Raw genomic sequence first — 9,639 nt, forward strand, 5'->3', positions numbered from 1 at the left:
TTTCCAACAGGAAGGAAAGCTTCTTGGTTCAGGAGGGCTTCCTTCCTTACCTTGATTGCGGGTAACCAGTGCTTACCTTCTGCTGAACCAGTGACCCCTTGCTCGTCATTGACCTTGGGATCAAGCCAATGACCATAGGGATCATGCTGATGATTCCACGCTCAACCTGGTGACCCCATACTCAAGCTGGATGAACCCATACTCAAGGCAGTGACCCTGAGGTTTCAAACCTGGGACCACAGTGTCAGGTTGCTCTATCCACTGGCCAGGCTCAGCTGTGCCAATGTTGAGTTTCTTACAGGGAGTGTGATTTCAGCTCCACCGCTTACTAGCTACACAATCTGGGGTAATTTGACCCATCTCTGTCTCAGTTCCCTCACCTGAAAAGTGGAAAATACAGTAATGGGATTCCCTGCTTCCTAGGAGTACTGGATTACACAGCTCAGATATGTAATGTGCTTAAAACCATGCCTGGCATGTAGTAAAGCAGGGGTCCCCAAACTTTTTACACAGGGGGCCAGTTCACTGTCCCTCAGACTGTTGGAGGGATGGACTATTAAAAAACTATGAACAAGTCCCTATGCACACTGCACATATCTTAAAGTAAAAAAACAAAATGGGAACAAATACAATATTTAAAATAAAGAACAAGTAAATTTAAATCAACAAATTGACCAGTATTTCAATGGGAACTATGCTCCTCTCACTGACCACCAATGAAGGAGGTGCCCCTTCTGGAAGTGCGGCGGGGGCCAGATAAACGGCCTCAGGGGGCCACATGCGGCCCCCTGTAGTAAAGCATTTGCTGCTGTCATCCCCAGTGTCTCATCCCCATTCTTGTTTCTTCAACAAGTGCTACCTCAAAAAAATAAATAAAATAAAAAAGTAAAAAGAAGAAGTGCTGCCTCATACCTCGGGAAATGGAGGAGGCACATTCCACTGTTCTTGGCGTTCTATTGTATTTACTCTCCTTGTAAAAGTCTTCTGTAAAAGGAGGTCTCTCCCACGTGTAAGAACATCTAAGTTTCCAGTAACCTCCTGGGCCAACTACTTCTAACAGCTACAGGGTGATTATTTCCTTAGGCAAGCAAACACTTTAGCCCTCTAATGTGGTATTTCCTGGGACTGGAATACAGTAACAACAGGAAGTCCTGCGGAAAGAACTCTGGGCAAACACGCATTCCAAGGAGGGACTAGTAAACAGACAAATTTGCCAGCCCTGTACAAAACTCTGCAGCCTTCACATGCTGACCTGCTGCAGTCCTCACCTGCAGGCGGGAAGCTGCTGACCCCTTTCTTTTGCTCTGGGTTTCCGAGCCCAGGAGACCTATAGGTGTGACCTTGAGAAAACAAGACAAGCAAAAATTGGCATTTACAAAGTCGGGCCCATTTATTAGCATTTTTAAAAGCCTCACCTGTTTTATGAAAACTTGAGACCAAACTCTCTACGGTCTGTATACAGCTTAATCACAAGGAGCAAGAATTCGAGTTAAACTACAATAATTGAACCAAACTGTCTTGCTCCAAGACAATATGGGGAAAATGGGAGTGGGGGTGGGGTGGGAGTAGGTTGAGGTGCAAAGTTCTTCCTTTCACCTTACGACATTCAAGGCACCAGAATCCAACAAATCCCCAGCGCAGCACAAAACCGCTGGTTTCGATGCAATCATTTAACTATTAACAACCCAAACGCTAAGAAAATTTGGTGGAAAACAGGCGCACCCTTTGCTCTGGGCGTGGCCTACAGCCAAGAAGCCAAGTTCTTAAGGACCCACAACGGGCTGACATGCGTGGAGAAAGCGCCTCCGTAGTCTCCAGCATCAGTAGCGGCGGAGGCGGGACCCGCTAGGCTTCCAGGTCGAAGTCATCGCGCTCCTCATTGTACTCCAGCACATGGCGTTTGATCTTGGACGAGTCGACCCAGGTGACGAAGTCCTCCATGCTGCGCGTGACAATGAAGGCAGGGTCGGTGACGATGTCCGGGCCCACGCGCACATGGCCCTGCTCCACGAAGGCCACGGCGGCCTGGAGGTGCTGCGCCATGCGCAGCTTCAGTAGCACGGTGGGTAGGCGGCGGCGGCAGAAGGATGAGGCGGTGACGAAGTCGCAGAGCTCCAAGGAGCTGCGCGTGGGCACCAATCCGAGCGCATACAGCTTGTCCAGCAGCGCGGCCGAAGCGCGCACGCGGAACGGGTCGCGTTCGGGCAGGTCGCGCAGGCGCCGCGCTAGATCGCGCACGGAGCGGCTCAGCTGGTTGTAGCGGGTGTAGTCCTCCCGCCGCTGCAGCCCGTAACGCCGCAACACGCGCAGCTCGTGTAGGTTGTGGTCAGTGACCTCCCAGTTCAGGAAGTCCACCTGCTTCAACAGCTTCTGCTCGTGGAATTTAAGTTTCCGCACCATTATTGCAGCGACCGGATCCCAAGAACCTCAAGCTGAGAGCGCGCTCTGGAATCCGTGAGTCTTCCGCCTCGGAGCGCGAAAAGCGAACCGCCTTCGGGCCACTGGGCCAAAGAAAGAGAGGTTCAAGGGCACGCCCCCACTTTCCATTGGTCTGGATGGGGCCATGCCCCCCACTCGATCTCGCGTTTCTTACTGGGCGGGCGAGACATGGATGGGGCGGGGCGTAGAGCGGAGTCTAGGCAGGGAGGGCGGAGAGGCGTTAAATTCTCGGGAGCCGGTTTCCTGGTACCGTCATCATTTCCCCCTTTCGGATGTCTGCCATTTAGGGACTTTCAGCAGTCTTTCCTATGAGAGTTAACGAGACCAGTCGCGAGAATGAGGGAAGGCGGCGCGTATCTGGTTGGGGCTGCGTAGCGCTGAATGACCGCTGGGTCCCTTTCATTTTAGGGGGGCTTCTGAGAGCCAGCCGGCGGATGGGCTGACCCAGTCGCCACCTCCCGCGCGGATCGGCAGCGCCATGTCCTTCCTGGGGCGGGCCGGAGGATTTTCTTGCGGGCCGGGCTGCGGGGAACCCATGCGATTCAGATTCTCTGGCTGCACTCCGCACTCAGGGGAACCGGGTCTGCCCTAGAGCCTTCGGGGAATCTGCAGGGTGACAGCAGTGCCACTCTATTCATAAAACCCAGCGAGTGAGAAATTTGAATAGTGGGTACCAGCCCTGACCTGCCCTGTGGATATAAAAGAACTATTTTGGTTTTTTTTTTAAAAAGTAATAAACATGTATGTATTTATTTATTTTTTACAGAGACAGAGAGTGAGTCAGAGAGAGGGATAGACAGGGACAGACAGGAACAGAGAGAGATGAAAAGCATCAATCATTAGTTTTTCATTGCGTTGCAACACCTTAGTTGTTCATTGATTGCTTTCTCATATGTGCCTTGACTGCAGGCCTTCAGCAGACCGAATAACCCCTTGCTGGAGCCAGCGACCTTGGGTTCAAGCTGGTGGGCTTTTGCTCAAACCAGATGAGCCCGCGTTCAAGCTGGTGACCTCGGGGTCTCGAACTTGGGTCCTCAGCATCCCAGTCCGACGCTCTATCCACTGCGCCACCGCCTGGTCAGGCTATTTTGGGTGTTTTTTTTTTACAGGGACAGAGAGAGAGAGTCAGAGAGATGGACAGAGAGGCAGGAACGGAGATGAGAAGCATCAATCATCATTTCCGTTGTGACACCTTAGTTATTCATTGATTGCTTTCTCTTATGTACCTTGATCGTGGGCCTTCAGCAGATCGAGTGACCCCTTGCTCAAGCTAGCATCTTTGGGTCCAAGCTGGTGAGCTTTGCTCAAACCAGATGAGCCTGCGCTCAAGCTGGTGACCTCGGGGTCTCGAACCTGGGTCCTCCGCATGCCAGTCCAATGCTCTATCCTCTGTGCAGTCTGTTTTTTAACTTTTAATGTTTATTAACTTTAGAGAGCTGGAAAGAGACAGGAACATCACCTGTATGGAAACCTGACTGGGGGGGGGGGGACCTACAGCCTTTGCAATTTGGAAAAATGCTCCAACCAACCAAACTATCTGGCCAGGGCTGGATCTAAGCGGATTTGCTTGACACCTCGCCTAGGAATGAGTTAACAGAACGAACTCGATTTCCACTAGTTGTATCTGCAAGTTGTAGCTGAGCATAGTGCTGCAGAATTCACCACTTCGTTTGCCAAAGCCTTTGACGCCACCTAGCTTCTTCACAGGTCATGTTATTCTGGTAGGCTTTTTATTGTCTTTTCAAGTCTAGTACTTGATATATGGAAAATAATAAAAGTATCATATATGTTATAAACTATAATGACTATTTATAAACCCAATAGCCACAGACAGGAATGGAGAGATGAGAAACATCAATTATTCATTATGACTCCTTAGTTGTTTATTGATTGATTTCTCATATGTGCCTTGGGGGGGGGGACTACAGCAGACCGAGTGACCCCTTGGTGAGCCTTGCTCAAACCAGATGAGCCTGCAGTGAAGCCAGCGACCTCGGAGTCTTGAACCTGGGTCTTCCACATCCCAGTCCAACACTATCCATTGCGCCACCGCCTGGTCAGGCACCTAGGACCATTTCATCAACCTATTCCAGTCACTCACTTTCCCAACCAGAAGTAAGGATATCTATTATCCTAAATTAAAAAAATATATATATAGATAGATATGAATATAAATTTAGCCCTGGCCAGGTAGCCCAGTTGGTTAGAGCATCATCCCAATACATCAAGGTTGTGAGGTAAATCCCTGGTCAGGGCACATACAAGAATCAATCTAAGTGGAAAAACAAATTGATGTTTTTCTTCCTCTCTTTAAAATCAATACAAATATATTTTTAAAAATTTTAATTTGCCTGACCAGGCAGTGACGCAGTGGATAGAGCGTCGGATTGGGATGCCGAGGACCCAGGTTTAAGACCCGAGGTCGCCAGTTTGAGCGTGGGCTCATCTGGTTTGAGCAAAAGCTCACCAGCTTGGACCCGAGGTCTCTGGCTCAAGCAAGGGGTTACTTGGTCTGCTGAAGGCCCACAGTCAAGGCACATATGAGAAAGCAATCAATGAACAACTAAGGTGTTGCAATGAAAAACTGATGATTGATGCTTCTCATCTCTCTTCGTTCCTGTTTGTCCCTCTCTCTGACTCTCTCTCTGTCTCTGTAAAAAAAAAAAATTATTGGTTTTAGAGAGAGGAAAGGAGGAAAGAGAGAGAGAAACATTGACTTGTTGGTTCCACTTATTTATGCATTCCTTAGTTGCCTCTTGTACGTGCCCTGACCCATGATCAAGCCAACAACCTTGGCATATCAGGATGATGCTGTAACCACTGACCTACCCAGCCAGGGCTATTCTCCTGAATTTTTTGTTAAAAAATATAGTTTTATTATTATACATGCATCCCTAAATACTGTATTTCCCCATGTATAAGATGCTCCAATGTATATGACGCATCTTAATTTGGGGGCCTGAAATTTGGAAAAAAAAATGTATTACATAAAGTTAATGAACTCAAGTTTTCTTTCTTTTTTGGGGGGGGACTTTTTTTTTTATTATTATTACATGTCGGGAGCCGATCCACTAGTGCTGGCTAACAAGGTCACAACTGCTGGTTGACAAAGTCACAGCAGAAGAAGACCAATGGCTGCTGGTTAATAAAGTCACCGCAGTGAAGACTAACAGCTGCGGGTTAACAAAGTCACCGCAAAGGAGAGGCACAACGATACTTCCCCCTTTTGACCTTTTTGAATTAATCTGGCCTTATATCCCCCCTTTTCTGGGTGTATGCTATCATTTATGGCACAGGGATAATAGTACCGTACTTTCCCTGTAGATTCGTAGTAATATCTTTGGAAATGAGACAGAGGGTGTGAGTTCCACAGAAAAGCCTGTAAGCCCCTTGAACTGGACTCATAGACATAAGAGGCTGGCTATGATATTCCTCATAAAGGGTTAAGTTGGTAGGAGAACTTCTTCTTATTAATCATGTTAGAAACAATAGATTGTGACTTATGAATAGGTAGGAAACAGTAACTATACACAGAGTACTTTTCAGCCTTCACTTAATTCATCACTTTACCTCCCTGAGCCTTTTCATGTAGTAGAGTAAAGAAACTTTCCTTTCTTCTTGCATACCTGACCTGCAGGTGGTGGAACACTCTGAGAAAAGTAAAGTTAGAACTTAATTAGTGTATGAATATAGTAAATAAATAAAATTTGACTAGACAATAGCATCCTAGACAAGGTAGAGTTATTAATCAGTACTGACCTTTTGGAAGTTTGTATCAATATTGTTATTGCTGTTCAAGTTATTGTATAATTGTACTTTGAATGACTTACCACCTGATTTATAGTTTATAGAAATGAATTAACTGTTACCTAGAAAATGTAACCATAGTGAAACAAAAACAATGATTAATCAATGTATTCTGAATATCATGTGATTGTAACTTAGTGTGTGTGCATAAAAAGAAAGCTAGACCAGCATTTGGCGGAGATGCCTGGCAGTAAATGCTAACTAGAGAATAAAGAGAAAGAAAAGAATTCGGCTCTCTCACTCGATTCATGCCAATGCCGTCTCTTCCTGTGGGACCCCTGGATTCCCCCCCGGGGCTGGACCCCGGCAATTGCAGAGACAGAGAGAGAGTCAGGGAGAGGGATAGATAGGGACAGACAGACTGGAATGGAGAGAAATGAGAAGCATCAATCATCAGTTTTTCTTTTTTATTTATTTATTCATTTTAGAGAGAGAGAGAGACAGGGGGGAGGAGCTGGAAGCATCAACTCCCATATGTGCCTTGACCAGGCAAGCCCAGGGTTTCGAACCAGTGACCTCAGCATTTCCAGGTCGACGCTTTATCCACTGTGCCACCACAGGTCAGGCCAATCATCAGTTTTTCGGCCCTGGCCGGTTGGCTCAGCGGTGGAGCGTCGGCCTGGCATGCAGGAGTCCCGGGTTCGATTCCTGGCCAGGGCACACAGGAGAGGCGCCCATTTGCTTCTCCACCCCTCCCCCTCTCCTTCCTCTCTGTCTCTCTCTTTTCCTCCCGCAGCAAGGCTCCATTGGAGCAAAGATGGCCCAGGCACTGGGGATGGCTCTGTGGCCTCTGCCTCAGGCACTAGAATGGCTGTGGACGCAACAGAGCGACGGCCCAGATGGGCAAAGCATCGCCCCCTGGTGGGCATGCCGGGTGGATCCCGGTTGGGCGCATGTGGGAGTCTGTCTGACTGCCTCCCCGTTTCCAGCTTCGGAAAAATGAAAAAAAAAAATCATCAGTTTTTCGTTGTGACACCTTAGTTCAGCGGTTCTCAACCTGTGGGTCATGACCCCGGCGGGGGTCAAATGACCAAAACACAGGGATCGCCTAAAGCCATCGGAAAATACATATTTCCGATGGCTTTAGCCGCTGAGAAGCCACGCTACCGTCTGCAGCAGCACTATTCAGCTTGAACACATGCAGTTATGGATGTGCGTTCCAAACTGAATGCCTGTGGTCATGCGCAGACGTGATTGCATCATCCGTCTGGGGCGTAAGGGGTGGGGGAAGGGGGGGATGCTCCACAGTCCATAGCAGCGCATTACGTGTGTCCGGTACTTGCTGACGTCAGCAGTGGGCAGGTGCAGCAAGCGCCAGAGGACAGAAGCCTAGGAGGTGGAGAGGCAAGTGGCAGAGAGCCAAGAGAGCCTGCGAGACAGCCTGCTGGTGTAAAAAAGGTTAATAATGTAAAAACAGTACACACTGACCAGGCGGTGGCGCAGTGGATAGAGCGTCGGACTGGGATGCAGAGGACCCAGGTTCGAGACCTCAAGGTCGCCAGCTTGAGTGCGAGCTCATCTGGTTTGAGCAAAGCTCACAAGCTTGGACCCAAGATCCCTGGCTCAAGCAAGGGGTTACTCGGTCAGCTGTAGCCCCACAGTCAAGGCACATATGAGAAAGCAAGCAATGAACAACTAAGGTGTCACAAAGTGCAACGAAAAACTGATGATTGATGCTTCTCATCTCTCCATTCCTGTCTGTCTGTCCCTGTCTATCCCTCCCTCTGACTCTCTGTCTCTGTAAAAAAAACAAAACAAAAAATAGTACAGACACCATACACACAATACTGTGTAAGTGTAAGGTGCTTTGTGTGTAATCATTACACAGTACACAAAGCACCATACATTTACACAGTGTGAACTACATTGGTCTTATACTATAAGAGACCACTATAAGATGTAGTTCACACTGTTCCCCAATGTATAATTATCTCCCATATCTCCCACTATTTTCCCATATATTTTTTTAATTTTTTATTTATTCATTTTAGAAAGGAGAGAGAGAGGGGCAGAGAGAGAGGGAGAGAGAGAGAGAGAGAGACAGAGAGAAGGGGGGAGGAGCAGGAAGTATCAACTCCCATATGTGCCTTGACCAGGCAAGCCCAGGGTTTCGAACCGGCGACCTCAGCATTTCCAGGTCGACGCTTTATCCACTGCGCTACCACAGGTAAGGCTATTTTCCCATATTCTGAATGAGGAAACTGCTGAAATCAGCGGTTTCCGGCATTGAATCCGCGTCCTATTGATTTCATTGGGAGAATCGGAGGATTTTGTGGAAGAGAACTCCCGAGAATCTCGGGTTACCACACAATCTGCCGCAGCCTCCTTTTGATTTCAATAAGAGGCGGAGAAATGACAGTTTCCGACACATTTCTTCCTCTCCTATTCAAGTCAATGGGAGGCCGCAGCAGATTCCGCTCAAATATAGAGCATGTTGCTTAATGTTTTCCACGCTAGAACTTTTCCTAGAGCAGAAAAATTCCAAAGGTGGAATCCGCCACCCCCAATAGACTGAAAGAGGCCTCACACTGAGGAATCTGCTGTGCGGATTCTGCAGTGTAGAAGATCTGCCTCCTATAGAAGTCTATTGGGGGTGGCGGATTCCACCTTTGGAATTTTTCTGCTCTAGGAAAAGTTCTAGCGTGGAAAACATTAAGCAACATGCTCTATATTTGAGCGGAATCTGCTGCGGCCTCCCATTGACTTGAATAGGAGAGGAAGAAATGTGTCGGAAACTGTCATTTCTGCTGTACAGGGGATCTCTCTTCTGCGGAATCCACGGGTCTCCCATTGAAGTAAATGAGATGTGGATTCCACCGCAGAAACCGCTGCTTTATAGTATGAAAGAGCTCTGAAAGATACCATGCTGTGCAGAAACTGCAGTGTACCCTATGACATAGTTCACACTGTTCTATATAGAAAACTTGCCACTAATCTGGAAAAAAACAGATCCATTAGTTAAGCAGCTATTTATGGAATGGTAGCCCCAATACACTAGGTAAGGAGGTCCATTAGTAATAAATATTTCTCAATATATAATTAAATATTGTTTTTGTGATTAATCACTATGTTTAAATTATGTTTGATTTGTAGCAATGAGAATACATAATGCATATCAGGTATTTACATTCCGAATCATAACTGTAGCAAAATTACAGTTATAAAGTAGCCACCAAAATTATGTTTTGGTTTGGGGTCACCACAATATGAGGAACTGTATTGCGGGGTCACGGCATTAGAAAGGTTGAGAACCACTGCCTTAGTTGATCCTTGATTGCTTTCTCATATGTGCTTTGACCGTGGGGCTACAGCAGACCGAGTAACCCCTTGCTTGAACCAGCGACCTTGGGTCCAAGCTGGTGAGCTTTGCTCAAACCAGATGAGCCCACACTC

The 9,639-nt window shown here is 47.4% G+C and overlaps 1 protein-coding gene across 1 annotated transcript; it reads right to left on the reverse strand.

The window, feature by feature from the left end:
- Nucleotides 1–1,365: 1,365 nt before the first annotated feature.
- Nucleotides 1,366–2,526, reverse strand: IMP3 (IMP U3 small nucleolar ribonucleoprotein 3). The gene has a single exon (XM_066278268.1). The coding sequence runs from the start codon at nucleotides 2,398–2,400 to the stop codon at nucleotides 1,846–1,848; it is 555 nt and encodes a 184-aa protein (XP_066134365.1). The 5' UTR covers nucleotides 2,401–2,526; the 3' UTR covers nucleotides 1,366–1,845.
- Between the last annotated feature and the right edge of the window lie 7,113 nt (nucleotides 2,527–9,639).

Source organism: Saccopteryx bilineata, chromosome 4 (genome assembly GCF_036850765.1).
Source record: "Saccopteryx bilineata isolate mSacBil1 chromosome 4, mSacBil1_pri_phased_curated, whole genome shotgun sequence".
Lineage (NCBI taxonomy): Eukaryota > Metazoa > Chordata > Mammalia > Chiroptera > Emballonuridae > Saccopteryx > Saccopteryx bilineata.